General features: G+C 46.2%; 1 protein-coding gene across 1 annotated transcript in view; it reads left to right on the top strand.

The window, feature by feature from the left end:
* Positions 1-24,931, top strand: part of LOC122423776 (cat eye syndrome critical region protein 2) — a 116,083-nt gene that overhangs the window by 61,568 nt on the left and 29,584 nt on the right. Inside the window, exons 2-3 of the mRNA XM_043441140.1 lie at positions 13,327-13,421; positions 23,936-24,119. Coding sequence (XP_043297075.1) covers positions 13,327-13,421; positions 23,936-24,119 — 279 coding nt within the window. The remainder of the gene's footprint in view (positions 1-13,326; positions 13,422-23,935; positions 24,120-24,931) is intronic.

Here is a 24,931-nt window from a genome sequence, read left to right as displayed (position 1 = left end):
CTGGAGTGTGAAGTCAAGGGGTCCTTAGGAAGCATCACTATGAACAAAGCTAGTGGAGGTGATGGGATTCCAGCTGATCTATTTCAAATCCTAAAAGATGATGCTGTTAAAGTGTTGCACTCAATATACTAGCAAATTTGGAAAACTCAGCAGTGGCCACAGGACTGGAAAAAGTCAGATTTCATTCCAATCACAAAGAAAGGCAATGCCAAAGAATGCTCAAACTACCTCACAATTGTACTTATGTCACACGCTAGTAAAGTAATGTTTAAAATTCTCCAAGCCAGGCTTCAGCAATATTTGAACCATGAACTTCCAGATGTTCAAGCTGGATTTAGAAAAGGCAGAGGAACCAGAGATCAAATTGCCAACATCCGCTGGATCATCGAAAAAGCAAGAGAGTTCCAGAAAAACATCTATTTCTGCTTTATTGACTATGCCAAAGCCTTTGACTGTGTGGATCACAATAAACTGTGGAAAATTCTTCAAGAGATGGGAATACCAGACCACCTGACCTGCCTTTTGAGAAACCTGTATGCAGGTCAGGAAGCAACAGTTAGAGCTGGACATGAAACAGCAGACTGGTTCCAAATCGGGAAAGGAATACGTCAAGGCTGTATATTATCACCCTACTTATTTAACTTATATGCAGAGTACATCATGAGAAACGCTGGGTTGGAAGAAGCACAAGCTGGAATCAAGATTGCCAGGAGAAATATCAATAACCTCAGATATGCAGATGACACCACCCTTAAGGCAGAAAGTGAAGACGAACTAAAGATCTCTTGATGAAAGTGAAAGAGGAGAGTGAAAAAGTTGGCTTAAAACTCAACATTCAGAAAACTAAGATCATGGCATCCAGTCCCATCACTTCATGGCAAATAGATGTGGAAACAGTGGCTGACTTTATATTTGGGGGCTCCAAAATCACTGCAGATGGTGATTGCAGACATGAACTTAAAAGACACTTACTCCTTGGAAGGAAAGTTATGACCAACCTAGACAGCAAATTAAAAAGCAGAGACATTACTTTGTCAACAAAGGTCTGTCTAGTCAAGGCTGTGGTTTTTCCAGTGGTCATGTATGGATGTGAGTTGGACTATAAAGAGGGCTGAGTGCAGAAGAATTGATGCTTTTGAACTGTGGTGTTGGAGAAGACTCTTGAGAGTTCCTTGGACTGCAAGGAGATCCATCCAGTCCATCGTAAGGGAGATCAATCCTGGGTGTTCATTGGAAGGACTGATGTTGAAGCTGAAACTTCAGTATTTTGACCACCTGATGCGAAGAGCTGACTCATTTGAAAAGACCCTGATGTTGGGAAAGATTGAAGGCAGGAGGAGAAGGGGATGACAGAGGATGAGATGGTTGGATGGCATCACTGACTCAATGGACATGAGTTTGGGTAAACTCCAGAAGTTGGTGATGGACAGGGAGATGTGGCGTGCTGCGGTTCACGGGGTTGCAAAGAGTTGGACACGACTGAACAACTGAACTGAACTGAACTTAGGGTTTGAGTCTGTGCCTCATAGGGTTTCCCTGGTGACTCAGCTAGTGAAGAATCTGCCTGTGATGAAGGAGACCCCGGTTCGATCCCTGGGTTGGGAAGATCCCCTGGAGGAGGGATAGGCTACCCGCTCCAGTATTATTTGGCTTCCCTGGGAGCTCAGCTGCTATAGAGTCTGCCTGGAATGCGGGAGACCCTGGTTCTATCCCTGGGTTGGGAAGATCCACTGGAGAAGGGAATGGCTAACTACTCCAGTATTCTTGGGCTTCCGTTGTGGCTCAGCTAGTAAAGATTCTGTCTGTCAATGTGGGAGACCTGGGTTCAATCCCTGGGTTGGGAAGATCCCCTGGAGACTGGAAAGGCTACCTACCCACTCCAGTATTTTGGCCTGGAGAATTCCATGGACTGTACAGTCTGTAGGGTTGCAAAGAGTCGGACACAACTGAGCGGCTTTTCACATGGTGTGCCTCATACTGGAGCTGCGTCCTGTATTTCACATCCTATGTTTCTTTTTGGACAGAGAAATCTGTCACATTTGCACCAAATACTTTTCTTGCCTAGGATATGACCCCTTGGGGTTTCTTCAGTGTTAGTGGGCTCCCATCTCCACCCAGACCAGCAGGTGGTGGTTTCAGGTTTGGATTAGTCTTCCCTTTCCTTTGCTGTGTCCTGGAGACCTCTTTGGGGACAGCAGCCGTCCTCCCAGTTGTGGGTGCCCCCTCATTCCCAGCATCAAGGAAATAAGGTCTCTCCTGCAGGCGTGTAACGAACTGTCAGTTTGTCAGCAGAGCAGAAAGTTGCATTTGTACAGAAGTTTCGTTAATTGCATGGGAGGAGCATGTCTCTCCTTTGTTGGTTCAGTTTATTCTTTTCCTTCAAAGCAACTTGTTTTGCTGCACAGCTTACTTAGTTTTGCCTCTCACCGATGTCAATAGGTTGTCCAGCAAAATAAGTCTTTCTTAATAGTCTGTCAGCTCCTGAGATGTAATTTTTCAGGCCCCTTTCCCAGCATTCATAGCTGATGTCCTCAGGCAGAGAAAGAAACACTGCACACCCCTGCCCACCACGTGTGCGCTGCGTGACCTGTGTCTAAGTGGAAGCGACAGCAGAAGTGCGTGGCCTTGCAGGCCTGCCTCTGGACCTCAGAGAACCCCTCTCCGCAGGGTGGGTGGGCGGGCATGAAGGAAGGACCTTCTTTCTAACTGAAGAGACTAAAACTGTTGTACAGATGGGGACATAGCTGTGATTTTTGGGAAGTACTGCTGGTTAGTTCGCCGTGAGCTCTCCATTTAATGCAGGAAATATTGAAAGGGTCAGTTGAGGTCGTTTTGCACCGCGCTGACCCCAGAAGGGCTCCTGGAGCCTCTGAGCTTAATTTAACCTGAGACCAACCCCTGTGCCTGCTTTATAAGTGAATTCCTCCAGATAAAATTTTTGGAAAAGAGTTTTCACAGATGACTTCAGGCCAGACTCCCAGGTGGTCATTAAATGTTTCAGATGCTTTTATTTTCATTATATGGTTCTCCATATTCATATTTTAAATTATTGTCCTTCAGGATACCTAGAGCTTAGGGCTTCTCTTTTTTTTGATAGTCTTCAGTCTGGAATCTTGGCTTGTGGGTTCTGACCAGTTTTCAAACACAAGTGCTAAATACTCATGGGCATTTAGGGAAACAGGCACATGCAAAAACCAGGAAGCTTCTCAAGGGCTTTACATAATAACAGTGGAAGGAAGAAAAGTAATGAACATGTTATATATAAGTGATAGTTAACTAGAAAAATAAAGCTCAGTAGGTGGACTGGACAATGATGGGCCAACCTTGCAGGTGCAGAATGGGGTCCTGCCACCCAGCCTGTGGCAGAAGCACTGTGGGTCCCCCAGGGGCAGGCAGGAGGCTGGCTGATGGGGGCTGGGGTTGGAGGGCTGAGGGTCTGCAGGGGGCTGCCTGCAGGGTCCCCTTGGAGCTTTGTTCTGACTTGAGCCTGTCATGTCCCTGGGCAGGGTCCAGTTAGGAGGCCCTGAAGGGTTGTTGCTGAGAGCAACTGGAGGAGGAGGTAGAGGGGAAGCAGTTTCTGACTTGGATTTGCAGGAGAGTCAGCCGGGTATAGGCTATAAAATGAGAGAAGGGTCAGGGGTGACTGAAAGGCTTTCTGCTAGAGCAGTGGGACTGGGCAGGGGCAGGGGCAGGGGCAGCTCCTGGTGCTGGGCTTGCTTTCCTGCTGGGCCCTCTGGGGGTTGGGTCCTATTGTTGGTTCCTGGCTTTGGGATTCTGAGGAGGGAGTGGAGTATGAATGGCAGGAGGCCTGCAGGAGAGTTGGAGGTAGTGGAGGGGAAGCCTGCAGAGGTGGGAGAGGAGGGAGTTGAGGCCTGGAGAAGGAGAGATGTTAGGGCAGAGGAGAGCATGAACAAATTTACCTGCTCCTCCTGCCTGGGCCTTACAGCTGGCTCAAGTGCAGATTGGTCAGAAAGAGGGTGCGTGTACATCACTGGTGCTTGCCACGATATTTTGCACAGATTATGTTCAACCACCCCCGAGGTTCAGTCAGTCATTTAGTGCAGTTTCACTGTTTGAGAGCTACTGGTATGTCAGTTTGAGGCAGATAATTAACCAGGAGTCTTGTTGCTTAAGGCCAGCTAATGAAGTTCCTTGACTAGTGAGTGTTCACGGCGACCACATGCCTGGAGTATTTTTACTCCAATTTGTACATTGTCTAAGTGGCCTGGCCAGAAGGTGCTGTGCATCCCTGAACAGGTGGGTCTGCTCTGGGGGCCTCTACACCTCTGCCCCCGCACCTCCCCACTGTCGCCACCGCCCGCCCCCCCCCCCTCCCCCATCAGTAATTTTGGCAGCTGTCAACATTTATCCGGCAGTCAGGACACTTTCAGGAGTGAAGTCTCATGTGGATGTATGATGATTGATGTGTGGGGTCCTAGCTTGGCTTGGAGGTTCCAGGCGCTTGCACAGGCACGTGTGCAACAGGAGGCAGCTGGAGTGGCCAGGCACGTGGACATGGAGGCCTTGGTTAGTGCTTTCCTTGCCTGTGGTCCGCCTTCTTTACTGTCTGCCTGTGTGACTCCTCCACTCTCCAGCCGGTTTGCATCAAACTCTTGAATCAAACCCAGAGTCTCCTACTAATTCTTAAGAACCTCAGGTGTTTTTTTCCTTGTTAAAACCTTCCAACTGCCACCTCCTGTGTAGTTTACATTTCCCACTGCAGACGACAGTAAATTTTGACTGGAAAATATTGGCTTCCTTGTTTTTCTAACCAGCTTGATAAAGAGTCCAGTTTTTATGTGGAGAATGAGGGGACACAGGAGGGAAAATGAGGAGATGAAAAGGCTGGATCTGAAGTGACCTGGAGGGTTTGTGTTAGTAACTGGTTGGGAGGGGATCTGGTGGTGTAGAGGGTGGGCAGTGACTCTGGTCTGTTGGAGGTTGAATAAGGGATAAATGGACCCAGTTATGCCATGTTCTAGAAGAAATGGGGTCACTGTTCAGTATCATTCCCCATACTTTTTCCCCTTTCCGGACATTAATGGTCTCTGCCTTTTTGGTGAAGTGGGAAGAGTGGGAATTATGAATTCTGACCCAATTCCTTCTATAGTAGCATTAACATGAAGACTTTACACAGGTGCTTAAACTTACACCACACGCCATCTTCATAACGCGATGATTCAGACAAACTTTGGACTGTTTATGTGTCATAGTGTATTTAAACTTCTAATAACAGATAAAAGAGTCAAATTTCTGTTTGGAAATTTTACTTTGGGGATTTTACATAAACCTTTGAATTTTTATAACAACTTAATTGGAGGATAATTGCTTTACAGTGTTGTGTTGGTTTCTGCCACATAACAGGTAACATTTTGATTTTTAAGTTTAGAAATAATTGTTTTTCCTCCATCCTTATTTCCAGAAATAATTTCTTCATCATCACTAAAATCAGTTGTGAAGATCTCAAGGGCAGATTTCTAGAATACTTCAACCTCACGTCTGTCTTTTTGAATCTGCTTTTAATACTAATTTCTGAAAATTTTGTTCCAATTAGTAGTAAGATAGGCTTTTAGTTGCTTCATGGGTGTATAGTCATGGTCATTACAACATAAGCACTTGTATGTTTCTATTTAATGTGACTTTCAGCACTTGTTATCAACCCAGGGAACCTCCTCGTAAAATGATTCAATCGGTGATCTTCGCAGGCAGCCACAACTTGTATTGATTGAGGCTGTCTCAAGCTGTGTCTCTTTGTTAATTTCTTACCCCAAATAAAACCGTTGGGTGAGTGTCCTGTAATAGAAGGAACTTGATCAGTATTAATGTTCTACATAACTTGTTTTTTTAAAAAGTATTTATTTCTTTGTGACTGCACTGAGTCTTCATTGCCGTGTGCAGGCTTCCTCTAAGTATGGCGAGCAGCCGCTGCTCTTGATTTGGGCTGCACGGGCTTCTCGTTGCACTGGCTTCTCTGGCTGTGGAGCATGGGCTTAGTAGTTATGGGGCACGGGCTTAGTTGTTCTGTGGGATGTGGGATCTTCCCAGACCGGGGATCGAACCCTTGTCTCCTGCACTGGAGCCAGCAGGACAGCCTCTGACTGTTTTGTGAGAGAACTTTGCTGAGGAGTCTCTCTCCAGCCCTGCAGAGCCACTCCGCCTGCTTCTCAGCCGCCCCGTCGCTGAAGCTCCCGTCGGGCCTGGCGCCGGCTCTGCCTTGGGGGCTTTCAGGTGACCAGCTGGCTGCTCAGTGTGTAGACGCAGAGCCTGCCAGGGCCAGTGGACCCAGGGTCTCAGAATGGCCGTTTGTTTATGTTTTTAAATTTATTTTTAATTGAAGTATTGTTGAATTACTGTGTTGGGTTAATGACTGCTGTGTAGCCAAGTGACTCACTTATACATATATGTGCATTCTTTTTCATATTCTTTTCCACTGTGGTTTATCATAGAACATTGAATGTAGTTCCTTGTGCTGTGGAGTAGGACATTGTTATTTCTTTGAAATGGATATCTGTCATTCAACACACACACCTTCCTGACACCCAGACCCACGTCCTCATCAGGTAGCTGAGAATCAGAAGAGGGGTTGTTTCTCCCCAGCCTGGTGAAGGGCCCTGCTCCACCAGAGACTGGGCTGGGTCAGCACCTGGGGACTTTAGACAGCGTGCAGACGGGTTCAGTTCAGTTGCTCAGTAGTGTCCGACTCTTTGCAACCCCATGGACTGCAGCAGGCCAGGCCTACCTCTCCATCACCAACTCTTGGAGTTTGCCCAAACTCATCTCCATCATGTTGGTGATGCCATTCAACCATCTCATCCTCTGTCCCCTTCTCCTTCCTGCCTTCAATCTTTCCCAGCATCAGGGTCTTTTCTAGTGAGTCAGTTCTTCACATCAAGTGGCCAAAATATTGGAGTTTCAGCTTCAACATCACTCCTTCCACTGAATATTCAGGACTGATTTCCTTTAGGATGGATTGGTTGGATCTCCTTGCAGTCTAAGAGATTCTCGAGTCTTCTCCAACACCACAGTTCAAAAGCATCCATTCTTCCGCGCTCAGCTTTCTTTATAGTCCAACTCTTATATCCACACATGACTACTGGAAAAACCATAGTTTTCACTAGACGGACCTTTGTTGGCAAAGTAATGTCTCCTTTTTAATGTGCTGTCTAGCTTGGTCATAGCTCTTCTTCCAAGGAGCAAGCGTCCTTTAATTTCACGACTGCAGTCACCATCTGCAGTGATGTTGGAGCCCAAGAAAATAGTCTCTCACTGTTTGCATTGTTTCCCCATCTGTTTGCCATGAAGTGATGGGACCGGATGCAGTGATCTTAGTTTTCTGAATGTTGAGCTTTAAGCCAACTTTGTGACTCTCCTCTTTCACTTTCATCAAGAGGCTCTTAAGTTCTTCTTTGCTTTCTGCCGTAAGGGTGGTGTCATCTGCATATCTGAGGTTATTGATACTTCTCCAGGCAATCTTGATTCCAGCTTGTGCTTCATCCAGCCCAGCATTTCACATGATGTACTCTTCATATACGTTAAATAAGCAGGGTCACAGTATACAGCCTTGATGTACTCCTTTCTGAATTTGGAACCAGTCTGTTGTTCCATGTCCAGTTCTGTTACTTCTTGACTTGCATACAGATTTCTCAGGAGGCACGTCAGGTCTGGCATTCCCATTTCTTGAAGAATTTTCTAGACGAGTTAGAGCGTTCTTTTTTTTTCTCAGTTAGTTCAGAACTGTTCTCTCAGTTGTAACCACAGCTGGGTCATTGCTAGTTTGTCCTATCTTCACAGATTTCTCCTCGTAGTTTGATGGCAGGCATTTCTGAAAACCTTCAGTCACATTCATCCTTCAGCCTGGTTGCTCCAGGGCTCCTGTCTTTGGTCTTCTCTCTTCACGTCCTGGCCCTTCCTCTGCTGACCAAGCTCATTCTTAATTACTGCCGTCTCTACCGGGAATGGGGACCGCTTGCCCCCTCCCAGTTGTGATGCTCACCAAGAGGGTGTCTCGCAGCCTGTTGGCAGCCTCAGCATGAGCTGCGGAGCCCGGCACAGAGCACGTCTTTAGGTGCAGGGGCCTTTTCCCTTGTGACACCCCCTGACACGTGACCACGGAGGCCGAGCTGATGAGAGGGCCCCACACATCCAAGTCCTGTGTACAGTTTTCTGTGCTGTTCTCACCCAGGAGACCAGGGCGTGATCACACATGAACAACCAGGATATTTCCCGGCTTCGTTATCTCTGTCCCCTCCCCGCCCCCACTCAGTTTTTCATCAGTTAGAGATCCATTGTCTTGTTGCGGGGCTGGGGCCCAGTATTAAAAATTGTTCCCTGAGACGTCCTGCTCTCTGCCTTCCACCTACAGTTGCAGCATCTCATGGACTCTGCTCCTGCAGCTCCCCTTTCACCCCCTCTGCCCTGACTCACTGTCGTCCTCGGCGTCTTCCCTGGGCTGGGCATGGGACCGGCTCACCCTGGCCCTGTGTTGCTGTGGCCTGCACACCACGCCCAGATTAACTTCCAGTCTTGATTGTTGCTTCTCTCCCTGATTTCACTGGTTCCACCTAAATTAATTTCTAGCCAATCCAGTGGTGAGCAAGGAGTGGGCCTGCTTAACCCCAGGGTCTAGGGCTTCTGGCTGAAGTAGCTTACACATAAGTTGTCTGATGACATCTCGAGTTTTATTTTTGAAATTCATTCACATGTTTATGTTAAAAATAACATACCTTTCCAAATGATCACAAATTACAATTACGAAAACAAAACCATCAGAGGAAACCCAACTCTCTCGGAAGCTGTGACATGAGCCACACGCTGTGGGTTCCGAGGGCACAGTCTCCGTGTGAAGTCCAGATTCCGACCCTGGTCTCAGGCTCGTCAGCACCGGCCTCCTGGGCTGTTGAGATGCTCCCATCTCTTCCGTGCTCAGCAGTTACTTCTGTATTCTGGGGCTTGCCTGTGGGAGAAGATGTGTGTAACTTCAGAGCCTTTTTTTCAATATCTGAAGCCAGTTTTGGTAATTTATACCTTTTCAGACAAGCATATTCATGTAGGTTTATACATTTATTGCTTTGATGAGTATTTTTCAGCCTGAGGGGAGCTGTGTGGTCTCCTTTCTAGAAAGTTGCTCCCTACGTCATGACTGGTGACGGCTGTCGTGTGCAGCGCAGAGCTGCTGATACGGTGTGAACTAGCTCAGCAGCCTTTGGGATGAAGGTGATTTATACCAGGTTAGAAGCATCAGCTGCCAAAGTGCCAGGGGTGCCTTCTGGAGCCGGGGCCCACTCTCCAAGCAGCCTCTCTGAGAGAGCAGCTGGGATGGCCCTCGGAGGGCCTGCTTTGCACCTCCTTTGTGTGAGCGCAGTCCTGGGCATGCATGGAAGCCCCCACCTTGACTGCGGCCCCCACTGCATTGCAGCTGGTCCCTGTGCAGGTGAGGGAGATCTGTGCCTTTGACATTAAGTGCAGCCAAGGTGGCTGTTTCCTCAGGCCCTGCCCTCCTTGGGGAAGCTCAGCGGGGTCTTTGTGCCTGGAGTGTGCAGGTCCATCATCTCCCTTCTTCCTTGGAGTTGAGGGAAAGTAAGTTGTTCTCTCTTTACCATCTTGTTTCACACAAGATAAAGAAGATTCGGGGTCTCGGGATTGGGTCCACTGCTAGAAGGCCCTGCGGTGAGCTTTGAGAGCAGAGCAAATTTGAGCGGTGCTGGCATGGAGGAGTTAGTGATGTTCCTGGACTGTCTCTTCGTTTGGGAAAAGTTTCCATGACACAGGCTCAAGGCCCCTACACCCTGACTACTCCCCGGCTCACCCTGGGGTCCTTTTCTCAGCAGCTACCGCCAGGTCCCAGGGCTGAACAGGCTCATCCCTAATGAGCTGTGACGCCAGCTGCAAGGAGGGCGAGCGTGGCGCTCAGGAGCCCTGCTTGGTTCCTTCTCGGGGATTTGCTGGTTGCTCCCCCCACCCCCTCCCAGAGCTTCTTGGCAGAGTTCAGATTCTGTGCTCTCAGCCCAGTGCCCACCGTGAAAAGGGAATACAAAAGGGGGTGGGGAGTGAGGAGGAGCGGCGGGGGCAGGACTTTTGAAGCATGTTTAAAAACCCTGGTTGTCTTAGCCTGGGCTCTGGGCTGAAGGTGGAAGTGGTGTAGCTGTGAATAACCTGGATTTGGATGGAGTTTTATTGGCTCATGAGTCAGTTCAGTTCAGTCGCTCAGTCAAGTCTGACTGCAACACCATGCACTGCAGCATGCCAGGCTTCTCTCTCACCAGCTCCTGAAATTTGCTTACACTCATGTCCATCAAGTCGGTGATGCCATCCAACCATCTCATCCTCTGTCGTCTCCTTCTCCTCCTGCCTTCAATCCCAGCATCAGGGTCTTTTCCAGTGAGTCAGTTCTTTGCATCAGGTGGCCAGAGTTTTGGGAGTTTCAGCATCAGTCCTTCCAGTGCATATTCAGGACTGACTTCCTTTGGGATGGACAGGTTGGATCTCCTTGCAGTCCAAGGGACTCTCAAGAGTCTTCTCCAACACCACAGTTCAAAAACATCATGCAAAACAACAACAACAAAAGTCTCATGCATACAGGCCATGTATTAAAAGAAAGTTTGAATTTCTATTGTTCAGAAATCTGATTTTTGAAAAGACCACTTTCTTCAGTCTGTTTTTTTCTACACACTGTCACTTGAGAATGAGATAACTGCAGTGCTCACATGTTATGAAGCATTCACTGTGCACCAGGCTGGTCTGGCTTTTATAAGTGTCACCTCATTTAAATCACCACAGCGTCTGCCTGGGATACTTGTAATGTGGCAAGTTCTCCCCCCGACCCCCCAAATTGTGGTCAAAGATACATAAACTCTACTGTGGTAACTGTTTTAAGTACAGTCTATAGTGTTAGTTATAAGGACACAGTCCAGTAGTGTTATGTGTAAGTGCACAGTCCAATGAGAAGGCAATGGCACCCCACCCCAGTACTCTTGCCTGGAAAATCCCATGGACGGAGGAGCCTGGTAGGCTGCAGTCCGTGGGGTCGCGAAGAGTCGGACATGACTGAGCGACTTCACTTTCACTTTTCACTTTCACTCATTGGAGAAGGAAATGGCAACCCACTCCAGTAGTTTCGCCTGGAGAATCCCAGGGACGGAGGAGCCTGGTGGGCTGCCGTCTATGGGGTCACACAGAGTCGGACACGACTGAAACCATGCAGCAGCAGCACAGTTCAATAGTGTTAAGTGTAAGTGTACACAGTCTGGTAGTGGTACGTGTCGCACCACAGCCCGTTAGTGTTAAGTGTACACAGTCCAGAAGTGTTAAATGTAAGTTAACAGTCTGGTGGTGGTACGTGTCACTGGCACAGTCTAGTAGTGTTACGTGTCAGGGTACCGTCCAGTAGTGTTATGTGTGAGTGTACACAGTCCAGTAGTGTTAGGTGTCAGGGCACAGTTCGATAGTGTTATGTGTCAGAGCACAGTCCAATAGTGTTAAGTGTAAGTGCACACAGTCCAGTGGTGTTGCATGTTAGGGCACAGTCTGGTAGTTTACGTGTTAGTGTACACAGTCCGGTAGTGTTATGTGTCAGGGCGCAGTCCGGTAATGTTAAGTGTAAGTGCACATACTCCAGTAGTGTTAAGTATATTCGTTTTGTTATGAATCTGTTCCAGAACGTCTTGATCTTGTAAATTTCAGACTCTGTATCCATTGAAGTGAAAAAATGTTAACTGATAAGCCAGTCCCCTGTTTGTTCAGCGGGATTAAAATTGCTGTCCTGTTTCTTCCTGCTGTCTCTCTGTGACACGGGGCGCGGGGCCGTGAGAGCGGAGGCTATGCAGGGACCCTGGGCACCTGCGGCCGCTGCGGGGGGACAGCTGGGTCCAGCGGCAGCGCCACCGCCTCTGATGGAGCAGTGACTCTGCGGGTTGTGTCCTGCAGGGCCCCGGGGAAAGTGTCTCTCTCAAGTCACCGTGTCTGATTTGGTCTGTTTTTTCTAGGTGCTTCTGAATTTGAGGCACCATATTGTAGAAATATGTCTACAAAGGAATTTTGTGTATTGTGTGTTTCGGTATCCTGTGGGTGACATGGGAGGCAGGGTGGGACTTGTATTCATAAGAGTTAAAGTTCTACTCAGAACTCACATGGCAGATACTTCAGGCCCACCCGCTTCTCCTCGGAAGAGCGGGCTCAGCATCCCTGGTGTCTGCCCAGAAGAGCAGGCGCCCTGTGACAGGTGTGCACATCCCGGCCACGCTTGCCCTCGGGCTGGCACAGTGTTTTCACGCTGAGGCCTTGGCTTTCGAGGTGTCCAGGGCCCCTTCCGTCTCAGGGCGGTTTCAGTTGTTTGTTTCTGTTGGTCAGTATGCTTAATAATGCTTGCGTCACGTGACGTTTTCGAGGCGTTTACAAACTTAGGAGCTTTTGAACACAGAATAATAAAACAGAAGAATTAAAATATCGAGCAAAAGACCTTCCCTGTATTTCTAGTAGACGTGGACCTCCCCTTGTGTACACTGCCTGCTCCTCAGTGTGGAGGTCAGAAGCTGGTCTTTGGTGCCCTTGGTGCTTTTGGACCCACTTACAAGACCCTCAGAATCTGGTTCTGAGCTGGCCACACCACCAGCAGAGTGGACCCTGGGGACTCAGCTTGCACAGCAGGTGGACAGCCTCTGGGTGGACCGGACATGAGCCTGTGTCCTGGGAGTGGTGACTGTTCACTGTGGGAGCTTGAGAAGGAAAGGGATAGGATCCCCCAGATGCCGGCTGTCACCTCTGTTCCTGTAGCTCCTCAGTGAACCCTTGTTTAGATTATGTGTGCCGTCCCTGCCTAAATCCCACTGCCTGTCCCTGGGATTCGCCCCCCAGCCCCGCACGGGTAGCGCCTCACAGGCTGTATGCGCACAGAATATTCCAAGTGGCATGGTTCTGAAGAGCTGTTGCAATTGGCTTACTTGTTGAAACTCTTCAGTAAATGAATGCTTTCTGATCAATTACATATCTGCTCCTTTATACGCCTGCATTAAAATAGAAAGCATTATAGCCTGTTTACATAAGTTAGGCCCTTTTGTGACTGTGCTGGCATTGACTTACACACCTGATCTTAGCCAAAAGGCCGAGAAGCGATGGCACTGACTTACAAAAAGAGGTGTCTGCCTGTACAGATGAAAGAATGGAGCTTGGTAAGAGCAGTAGGGGAGGAAACGCCTAGAAAACCAAAGAGCTGCACCAAGCCAGAAAGGACAGTGCCGTGCTGGGTGCTGGTGGCGGGGGGGAGGGCCGCTGGCGGCGTGTTGGGGGTCTGCCTCTGTGTCTGAGCTCTCGCCCCTGTCTCCGCCTCCTCAGGAGTTAGAAGCAGCTCTCCACAGAGATGACGTGGAGTTCATCAGCGACCTGATCGCCCGCCTGCTCCAAGGCTGCTATCAACGAAGGGACATCACGTGAGTAACCCCAGTCCTACTTCTTCTGGCAGTGGAAGGAGTAACCAGTCCTGGTGATGTTTCGTGTCTCCTGGAGCACACCTGAGCAGATCATCGGCTGAGATGTCCAGTGTATTCACATGTGGTTCCGGGCCCTGCCTTTGTCTGCTTTTGCAGCTGAGTTTTCATTTTATTGTCTTTTTTCCACTCCCACAAATCTATAGCCATTATTCTCAGGTCCCCCAGCTACCACAGCCACATGGATGTTTTCCATGTGGAAACACACAGTGTTTTCCTCTCAGTGTAGGCCTTACTTTCTCATCTTTGTTTCCAGTATTGGTAAAATGATGCCTAACAAAATGAGATTCTAACTGTAGTTCTGCCCTTGGGTCTGTGTCTCTTTTTGCTGTGAACAGTAGCATCATTCTGAGATGGAGCTTCTGGGCCTCTCACACCTTAGCCACCAAGTACACATGTTCCCTTACGTGTGAGACACGTAGAAACGTGGAGCTGAATTTTGTGTCTGTCGGCAAGTACATGCTCTTCTGCTCAGGTCTCACCCCTTGTTTCCAGGGACTCAGTAGCCACTCTTTTTATCCTGTTCCCCATGGCACTGAACTGTGGGACACTTCTGGGAAGCAGAGACTGGATGGGGTTCCCAGTCCTGGTCCCCCTGTCCAAACAGAAGTTTGGGACGTTACGGTTTATAGTTTTCAGACAGTTAACAAAAGACGATGTGTAAAATATTTCTGTTGTAGTAAGTTCACTCTTAGGGGCCTGTCAGGGCTGAGTCAACATGTGGGTATAACGTGAGAGAGGGTGATGACCTGCTCCGGCATCCATCGTGGTGCTCAGCCGCCCTGACATGGTGGGGGTGGTCTCCTGGGTGCTCTGTGAGTGTGCTGTCCATCCCCAGGGGCATCCAGGCTGTCATGCTGAACAAAGAGCAGAAGGAAACGTATGCCTTGTCACTCAGACCCGATGAGGAAGGGTTTGCTTTTTGAGCTGTAGCTTGAGAGTTTTTGTTTTTTAAGCATTAAGTTTTGTAGTCATACTGTGTATATAATTTCACTTTTTCATATCTTGCATTTAGTTATCATAACTATTGTTTCTCTAAATAGGATTGTCAAATACTCCAATTTAGTAGATGAACATTTGTGCCTTCACATAGCCTTGGACATAAAACCTTGTACACCTAGTGAATTATGCTCTTATTTAAAATTTCTGAAAGTATTGTCATTCAGTCAAAAGAAAGGCCCGTTTAAGATTAAAGAAATATAGAACTTCCCTGGCGGTCCAGTGGTTGAGACTCCATACTTCCACTGCAGTGAACATAGGTTCAATCCCTGGTCAGGCAGCTAAGATCCCATATGCTGTGCTGCAAGGCCCCCCCAAAAAGACTCAAAACAATGCATTTCCAGGCTGCTCATTCCAGAGGTTGTTTTCTTTCACCTATGACTCATCAGTGTCCAAGGGGCCCATTTGCCTCACCTCGCTCTTTGTAGGACAGACGCCCTCAGGACCGTCCGTCCTGGTCCCACCACAGAGTGTGTGCTCTGGCCACACAGCAAGTGCTCTGAAGTCTGCAGAGCCCGCAGGTGTTTGAGCAAAGGGCCAGGGAACTGAGTCTTCACATGGGTGCTTCCCAAGGCAGAGCCCAATAAGTGGGTGAACGCAGGAAGGACAGACCCACTCATGAAGTGCAGGTGGGAGGGTTGCGCCTGTGGCTTGAAGCCCTGGAGCAGAGCCTAGGGGTTGCAGAAGGTCCCATGTGGTTCAGAAATGTGATTGGTTTGAGCTGCAGAATCTTGGCCCTATTAAATTTTGGTTCATTGCCACCATCTAAAATGAGACTTCATGATTAAACCCCATTCTGTAGCCTTTGGAAGTCATCTAAGACACCTCTCAGCTGGAGGGAAGACAGGGCCCAACCCCAGCTGGGGGGCTCTTGTCGCCTTGGCTGATGTCATTGTGCATGTGTGCGGCTTGCATGGCCCACCGCCACCTTCTTTCCCCACTCGTCTCTGTATGCTCAGCCATTCAAGGAATCCAGTGGCCACAGCACAGCAGGAGTTGGAGCCCAGTAGGCCTTGTAGGCTGGGTGACAAGTCTGGAAGTGTGGTCCCCAGGGTAGGGAGTGCTGGAGACTAGGAAGGAGCCAGTGAATGGATGAGGCCTGAGGGGCGAGGCGAGCACGGCACAAAGGCCTGTGAGGCCGTGAAGGTGATGACCCAGGGCCTCCAGCCTGGCAAGCTGTCCGGCTCACACCTTTCCTAGTCTACTGTGCACATTTGAAGTCTGTACTGAAATTTCCTATCACATACTTAGGCCTTGTCTTCACGGGTGTGTTGGCGATGATCAAACACAAGAAATACTTGTTTACAGTTTGCAGAGCTGCCTGCTCATGGGTTCTGTCTGTCTCTTACAGCCGTGTGCTGGCACCCGGCCTCTTAACATTAGCTTCTTCCTCGTGACAGCACTGTGTCAGTTACTCCTAAACAATTTCTTTTGAAATCAGATGTTAATTTATTTTAAAAAACAAACAAACAATTGATCCTAGTCAAATGTCCCGAAATTTCAGGTGGTGGTGTAACCGAGAGCAGAGAACTTTCCCTTTGTGCCAGCACTGCTTTGGTGACTTTTCTGCTGTTGAAGGAAACTGCGAGTCTCTGAAGGACTGGAGGAGCAGGGAGCCTTCATTTCCCTTGTGCCCTCAGCGCTCATCATCACCCTGTCCTGGGGGGCAGTGTGGGGCAGCATTGGTCCTGTTCTGGGCTGGTCCAGGGAGGCAAGTGTTGGTTCTAGCCTTCGTCAGAGCACACCTGTGATATGTCACAGCATTTCAGAAAATATAAAGTGTTTGTGTTTAAAAAAAAAAAAATAGATGAGTATACTGAAACAAAAATATTTCTGAATGGTGAAGTAAGTTTGAGATCTGGTTGACCCAAGTTGAATTAACTAGTCTGAAATGAGGCTTCAGCCTTCTAAAAACTTGTTGATGATGGTGTGTAGTAATACACACAGAAAAGGCACATTCCTTACTCTGCAGTTCAGTGAATTTATGCAAACTAAATACACCTGTGTGCAGTGATCACTCAGACAAGGAAGCATCACAATGAATTTTACCTTTTCCACTGAAAGGAACTGCCCGAAGTTATTGTTACTCTGTCTCTCCAGTGGTATCCACGTGCATTTAGAGTGAATTTGCGCTCAGTATTCTCAGAGGCTTTCTTTTCATCCCACCCTAAATAAAGAGTATTTTGTACAAATGAACGCTTTTCTTTCCTGGTTCTAAGACTAAGCTAGGGCTTCCCTCATAGCTCAGTTGGTAAAGAATTTGCCTGCAATGCCGGAGACCCAGGTTTGATTCCTGGGTCAGGAAGATCCCCTGGAGAAGAAAACAGCAACCCACTCCAGTATTGTTGCCTGGAGATTCCCATGGACAGAGGAGCCTGGCAAGCTACAGTCATGGCATTGCAAGAGTTGGATACAACTTAGCAACTAAAGAGAGAAGAAAGTTCCATCATCTCTCTGTGTGTTACTTGCCTCACCTGTAAAATGGGAATGATAAGCATACCCATTACTAAATTTTTTTTTCCCCATTACTAAATTTATTTAGTAATAATAATATTTAGTCAGATTAAATTATTTATGACATCCTTAGAGCAGTCTGGAGCTTTTAGTAGCAGGGAGAGCAGTGCTTCATGGCTGATCCTGGATGTGGGTGTTTACTCATTTACTCATTTATTTAAGTAGCCAGCTAGGTAGCTAACTAGCAAGCTGTGCCGTGTCTCAGTTGTGGCATATGGGATCTACTTCCCTAACCAGGGATTGAACCCAGGCCCCCTGCATTGGGAGCGCGAGTCTTAGCCACTGGATCACCAGGAAAGTCCCTGTGGCTGTCTTTTAGAGGTTTATGGACACTGAAACTTGAATTTTATATTATTTTTGTATGTCATGAAATAGTATTTTTTTTATTTCTTTTTTCTCTGAACTTTTAAAAAAGAATGATTTTTACATTCTTAGCTTACAGGCTAAAGAGAGAGAGGCCAGATTTGGTCCATGGGTCATAGTTTGCATGCCCTTATTTTTAGAAAAATAGGTTCTTTTTTCTAATTCCATGAACTTAGTCAGCATGCTGTTCAAGATAATATGACATTTCCATCTCCCCAGGAAGTGCCCCTTTGCACTAAATCTAACCCCCACCCTCCCAGAGAAACCCACTGTATCCAATACAGTGATCTGGTTCCTATGGATGCAGGTTGTTTTGCCTGATTGCAGAGCTTCTTCTGGTTGGGATCACTCTTTGTGTTCAGCTTCTTTCAGGAAGCCCAGAGCGCGTGGTACTTGCTGATGCTGCTGTCCACGTCAGTACTTTTTTCCTTTGAGGGAGGAGTCTCAGTTGTATCCAGTGCAAAAATATCTCAAGTGTTCTGTCCACTAATTGGTGGACTTGTGTGTTGCCTCCAGGTGGGGCTGTAAGGAATAAAGCCGCTGTGAACATCCGCACAGAAGTTTTGTGAACGTCTCTTCATTTTCTTGGGAATTGCTGGATCCCATAGGAGAGTGTTTTTGATGTTAAGAAACTGCCAGACTTGTTTTCTTGGCCACTCTAGTTGCTCCATATCTTTGCCAACATGTGTTATTTTTAATTTTACCCAAGTTTTCATTTTACTGATTCTGTTGCATGTAATGTGGTAACTCATTGTGGTTTCAATTTGCATTTCCCTGATGATTAGGTAAATAACAGGCTATGACTGTTTTTCCTGATGTGTAGTTTACCTATTTGTTTGACACTATATTTTAAAGAATGATAAGTTTTAATTTTGTTGAAGTCTAATTTATCAGTTTTTTCTAGTATGTTATTAATATTTCCAAGTCAGGATGTACCTTTAATGTCAATGGATTTTCTTTGAGGTTTTCTCTTAGTGTTATAGTTTCAACTTTTTACAGTTGACATTATGATGCATTTTGAGTTAGTATTTGTCTATGGTGTGAAGCAGAAGATCAGTGTCCACATTTTTTACTTAGAAATTTCATGTATGTTCAGTCTAGTCAAGTATCAGATTGTCTTGAAATTGAGAGTATTCTCCACCTTTTTTATATTTTAGTTTTGCTTTTTAAATGTTTTGACTGTTCTGGGTTCTTAGCATACAAATTTAAAAATCAAGTTGTCAGCCCTGCCACCCCTCAGAAAAGGCCTGCTACAGAAAATGGACACTTTGACCAATGTTGAATTACCCAGTCCTTGACCATGATATATATCTCACCATTTGTTTATCTTCTTTAATTTCAGGAATATTTTATAGTTTCAGTGTAAAGATTATGCATCTTTCCATATGTGCTTGAGCTTTTATATTTTCCAGCTACTTGTTGTCGGTATTGTAAAATACAATAGATTTTTTTATGTTGACCTTATTACTGAGGCTTCCTGAACCCGCCTCTTGATTCATTGGTCTTGCAGGTAACTGAGGAGTTTCTGTTGTCTGCTTCTGCTCCAGCCTCTGCCCCAAGAGCTTCCTTCTCGTCTTAACACTGTGCTGGCCACGACTCAGGTGTTGTTCCTGATCTTGGGGGAAGTGTACAGCCTTTCACCATCAAGTGTGATGAAGTGCTGTCCCTTTTGTCTCTTGCTGAACTCAATTTGCTGCTGTTTTGAGGATGTTGATGAAGAATATTGGCCTGTACTTTTATTTGCATAGAAATCTTTGTCAGGTTTGGCAGATGGGTTGAGAAGCGTTTCCCTCCTCTGGTTTCTGAAAAAGTCTCTGTAATTTCTTTTGATCAGTTTACCACTGAAAGCCTTTGGATTTTGTAGTTTTCTTTATGCAAGGTTTTATTTGAGTAATATTGATTCAGTTTCTTTAATAGATTAAGGCTGTTTGGGTGTTTTATTTCTTGAAAAAAATTTTTTTTAATTTTAATTTTTGGCCACACTAGCGAGCATGTGGGGTCTTAGTTCCCTGATCAGGGATCACCCCTGCCGCCCCTGCAATGGAAGGTAGAATCGTAACCATTGGACCACCAAGGAAGTTCCTCTTTTTTAAAAAATTTTATTTAAGTATAATATTGCACTAATTTCAGCTGTATAGGAAAGTGATTCAATCATATGTATATATCCTTTTTCATATTCTTTTCCATTTTTTCTGTGGTTTATCACAGGATATTGAATATAGTTCCCTGTGCTATACAACAGGCCTTGTTGTTTATCCATTCTGTATATACCAGTTTGCATCTGCTAATCCCAGACTCCCAATCCATCACTCCCCCTATACCCGCTTTCTTTGGCAACCACATATCTATTTTTTATGTCTGTGAGTTTGTTTCATAGGTAAGTCTATGTCCTATTTTAGATTTCACATAAGTGATATCATATGGTATTTGTCTCTGTCTGACTTACTTCACTTAGTATGGTCATCTCTGGGTCCGTCTATGTTGCTGCAAATGGCGTTATTTCATTCTTTCTATGGTTGAGTAACATTCCATTGTTTTTATGTACCACATCTTTATCCAGTCACCTGTTGAAAATTTATGTTGCTTCCATGTCTTAGCTATTATAAATAGTGCTGCTGTGAGCATAAGGGGTGCATGTATCTTTTTGAATTATAGTTTTCTCTGGATATGTACCAGGAGTGGGATTGCTGGATCTTATGTTAGCACTATTTTCTGTTTTTTGAGAAACCGCCAAACTTTTCTGCATAGTGGCTGTACCAATTTACATTGCCACCAACAGTGTAGGAGGGTTCCTTTTTCTCCTGGATGGTCTATTTCTTAAGTCATGACTTTGGTAAGTCATTTTGGCATTTTTCAAGGAATTCGTCTGTTTCAGTTTTTAAGTTTATTTCCATAGTGCTATTCATAATATTCTCTTATCTTCTTAATATCTGTAGGCTCTACAGTGGTGTTTCCACTTTCATTCCTGATGTTGTAATTTGTGCTGTGTCTGTCCCTCTAGAAGTTCATTCTTTCTATAGGTTTATCAACTTTTAAAATGTTTGCTAAGGAACCAACTTTTAACCTTACCTACTGTTCATTTTCTTTTTAAAATCTTTTTTGTTTTATTGATTTATCTTTATTATTCTGTTTACTTTGGTTTAGCCTACTCTTCGTCCTTCTTAAGTTATAGTACTGGTGATGAGCCTTTTTTCTTTTCAATACGGGCGTTTCAAAGCTATCAATTTCCTACTAAGCAGTGTTTGACTGTTGGTTCACTTAGAGTTAGTGTAATTATTGGTATGGTTGGTTTTCTACTTGTGTCTCTGGGGTTTTTAAGTGTATAGCCATCACTACTGTTGAATTCTAGAACGTTTTATCAGACTCATAAGACACCTCACACCCATTAGCTGTCCTCACTTCTGCAGTCACCAGTCCCACTAACTAATGGGCTTTCTGTGCATGTTGTTTCTTCACTATTCTAGGTGCTTCTGTAGGTGGAATATGTACATGTAGGTATTAGGCTAATTTTATTTAGCATGTTTTCAAGCACATTGTATCATGAATCAAGGACTCATTCATTTTATGGTCAGAAAATACTCGGTTGTGTTTTATTTATCTATCAGTTCATGGACATGGTGCTGTTTCAGTCTTTTGACCATTATGAATCAAGCTGCTGTATATGAACGTTAGTGTACTTGTTTTTGTGTGGATGGATGTTTTCATTTCTCTTGGCTGTGTACCTAAGAGTGGAATGGTTGGGTCATATGGTAATTCTGTTTAAGTTTTGAGCAACTTGCCAAATATTTACAAAGCAACTGCATCATTATACATTCCCTCTACCAGTGTACGAGCATTCCCCTTTCTCTGAGTCCTTGTTAATAAGTGGTTAGCACTTGTTCTTACCTGTCTCTTTAATTTTAGCCATCCTGGTGGGTGTGGCGTGGTACCTTATTGGGTTTTGATTTGCATTCCCTAAATGACTAATGAATGTCTTTTCACCTGTTTCTTTCTTATTTTTTTTTTTCCTTTCTTTGTCCTTCAATGGTTTCTTTTGTTAAGTATTTCAATTTATTTCTTATAGACCTTTTGGGTGCATATGTGTGTGTGAGTGATTCTGGGGTAGCAGGGTGCATCTTTAATTATCAGAAGCTGTTTAGAATTCTTACTGTACCATTTCTCACCTTAAACTTGATACTCCAGACTTCCAGTTCATGCAGATAGTATTTAAGGTCCCATCTGGCTTCCACTAAAGACAGTTCTTTATCTTTTTAAAGACAAAGATTTCCAAGTGGCTTTTTTAAAATTTCTAGATGACTTTTAATACTCTTCTTTTTTACCTAACTTAAGCATTCATATACAGAAAATCTGTTATATACATATTTCCCTGTTAAAATATGTTTTATATCTTAGTCATATTTTCCTTGAATTTGAAATTGTCATGATTTCTTACTTGTTTTGATTTTTTAATTGATTGCAAGACATGGCAGGTACCATATAGTCCTACAAAAGAGGCATTGTTTTGGTGGTTTTGGGCTGAATTGTTTTGATCTTTATGAATAAGCACTTTTCAAATATTCTTATGGGGCCTTTTAGGAATTACCAAAAGGTAGTCTTTTTACGTGTGGATGTGATAGTTGGACCATAAGGAAGGCTGAGTGCTGAAGAATTGATGCTTTTGAACTGGGGTGTTGGACAGCAAGGGGATCTAGCCAGTCCATCCTAAAGGAAATCGGTCCTGAATATTCATTGGAAGGACTGATGCTGAAGCTGAAACTCCAATACTTTGGCCACCTGATGCGAAGAACTGACTCATTTTGAAAAGACCCTGATGATGGGAAGATTGAAGGCAGGAGGAGAAGGGGACGACAGAGGATGAGATGGTTGGATGGCATCACTAACTCAAAGGAGATGAGTTTGAGTAAACTCCCGGAGTTGGTGATGGACAGGGAGGCCTGGCATGCTGCAGTCCATGGGGTTGCAGAGTCAGATATGACTGAGCGACTGAACTGAAAATAGATTAGTCTCTACATGGCACTGGGGTGCCAAGTCCTCAGTGCTCCCTGCACGTAGACTGCAGACACCCTTTCACGCCTCAGAACTGACGCAAGTCTTCCTTTTGCTGTGGTGATCTCAGGCAGGTTGTTTCCCTGCGTGGTCACACCTCCCGGGTCACATGGGTCTCCTGGTAGAAGCTTGTTCTCCTGCAAACTATTTTAAGGGGGAAAAATAGGGTAATTAGCATTTAGAACTTCTTTCAGACAAGAAGGAACATAGACATGGACCATGTGCTTGTCTTTCTGTTCTAGTGAAGGGATTGGTGGTAACTGCCCAGAGCGAGTGCCCTGCACTGAGTGGCCTCAGTTTGTAAGAGCTGCAGGTGTCCCTGTGCCGAGAGCCCCGTTTCCAGGTGTCATGATGGATTTCGATGCGCTAACCACATTCACTCTGTGCTAGTTTTAGGTATCAGTGGGAAGGAAATGAAGTTCCTTCTCTCTTTGAAAAAGCAAAATGTTTCATTTCTTATTTGCCTAAGGCCCTTTGTTTTTTTTCTAAGAATATTTCTTCTGATTTTTTCTACAGATACAACTACCATAGATTATAAAATAACATGGTACCTACCTCTTTTAAAAATTATATTGACCTGCATAATTCCTTTGGAGCTCTTTGTTTAGTGAGAAAAATGTTTTTAAATCAAGCATTAGGTGAAATTGTATCCAGATTCTTTAATAGTTGAGATATAGAGTAACTATCTAACAACTAAACAGTACTTTGTTACATACCAGGGCTTCCCCAATGGCTCAGTGGGTAAAGAACCTGCCTGCAATGTAGGAAACACAGGAGATGCAGGTTCAGCCCTTGAGTCAGGAAGATCCCCCAGAGAAGGAAACTTGGCAACCCACTCCAGTATTTTTGCCTGGAGAGTTCCATAGACAGAGGAGCCTGGCGCAGGCTACAGTCCATAGGTTTACAGAGTCAGACCCGGCTAAACACACAGGCATGCATAACACACTGTTATATACAAGGCACATTTAGGTACTAGTCAGAAATTTAAGTTGCCATTGAACTGTCTTAAATGTTTTCTGCAGAAAAAACTCTCAAATTTAGAATATAGTGTTTTATATCATGCCTACAAGGTTACGTGTAATAGCACATGAAAGTATAGTTACACCTCGGTGCAACTGCTTGTGTTCTGGAGAGGGTTTTTCCACCTTTGCGTTAGAACATGAGCTGTGAACGGATGAAACCAGGCAGACGCTGGCCTTCTTTGCTGGCTGCCTGCACAGGTGATGGTCGGCGCGGCCTGTTGTGTCTGCCGTTGACACTGCACACGTGCAGCTGCTGCCACACAGCGTGCGGCTCCTGGCTGAACGCGCAGAGCAGCCTGTCCTCTTAAGTGCTGGTGATCTCTGGGGCTCGACACTGTCAGCTGCAAGGAGATGGCGCAGTAACAAGTGTTTCCTCGAGGGCCTCGCAGGCCCTTCCTGGGGCTTTCAGTTCTGCTTCTGTTGAAGATGTATCACCCCCCAGCACCCCCCACCCCCACCCCCCAGTCCTCTGTGTGGTAATAACGCACCTTTGTGTCTGGGACCACTGGCTAGGCCTCAGACCTTCCACAGCTACCTGGAGGACATCATCAACTACCGCTGGGAGCTGGAGGAGGGGAAGCCCAACCCTCTGCGGGAGGCCAGCTTCCAGGACCTTCCCCTGCGCACCCGAGTGGAGATTCTCCACCGCCTCTGTGACTACCGGCTGGACGCTGACGACGTCTTCGACCTCCTCAAGGTGCATGACGGATAGGCACTCTCCCTGGAGCAGCGGTTCAGGGAAGCCGGCTCTGGGTTGTGCTGGCCTCTTTGGTGTCTTCCTCTTTCCATATCCTGGGAACATGTCCTGACATGGGAACAGTCGAGGCTCCTGTCTGCTGTGTCATCAGCCAGAATTGCGGTTACATTAGTCACTGAATGTTATTTCCTGAGGCCTGAATTTTGACTTGGCATAGTTAAGATTTATGACACCTCCCAAAGTCTTGACCCCATCCCCATCACACGCTTTGTGCACATGGCAGAAGTGTGCTGGGTGGGGCTCTGGCCGCCGCTCCCTCACCTGATCCTGCCCTCACTGGGAGGTCGACAGTGCCTGTGGGCTCGGGTGGGAACTGGGGTGAGATCTGTAGCTCAGCTTTGCTCCACCTTCACCGAGGCCTTGGTGTCAGTCACTGGGGGCGGCAGTGAGGTCATGCTGGTGAGTGGGGAGCCCTGGGCTGGGCTGGCCGGCGGCCCAGCACGGTGTGGGACGAGGCTGCTGCAGCACTGACTCGCCTGTCGGGCTTGTCTCTCCTCGTGTGGGTCCAAGCCAGATGTGTCACAAATTCATCAGAATTCTTTGGGCTTTCTCTGATTTTGGCAACATGGGGGCAGTGATGGGATGGGAAGGGTTTGAAATATTTCCACATCCTGTTCTTAGAGCAGGCTCCTTCTCCTGGTCCGATATATCTGGACCCGGAATGAGAATTACCCCAGGTGTTTGGGCATTGTAATGTGAGGTATCTGTGAGACTGTGTTTTTGATCCTCATTTCCATTTTCTCTTGTTGCCC

Source organism: Cervus canadensis, chromosome 21 (genome assembly GCF_019320065.1).
Source record: "Cervus canadensis isolate Bull #8, Minnesota chromosome 21, ASM1932006v1, whole genome shotgun sequence".
NCBI lineage: Eukaryota > Metazoa > Chordata > Mammalia > Artiodactyla > Cervidae > Cervus > Cervus canadensis.
Note: the sequence above shows the minus strand (reverse complement) of the source record. Positions and strands in the feature narration are given on the sequence as shown.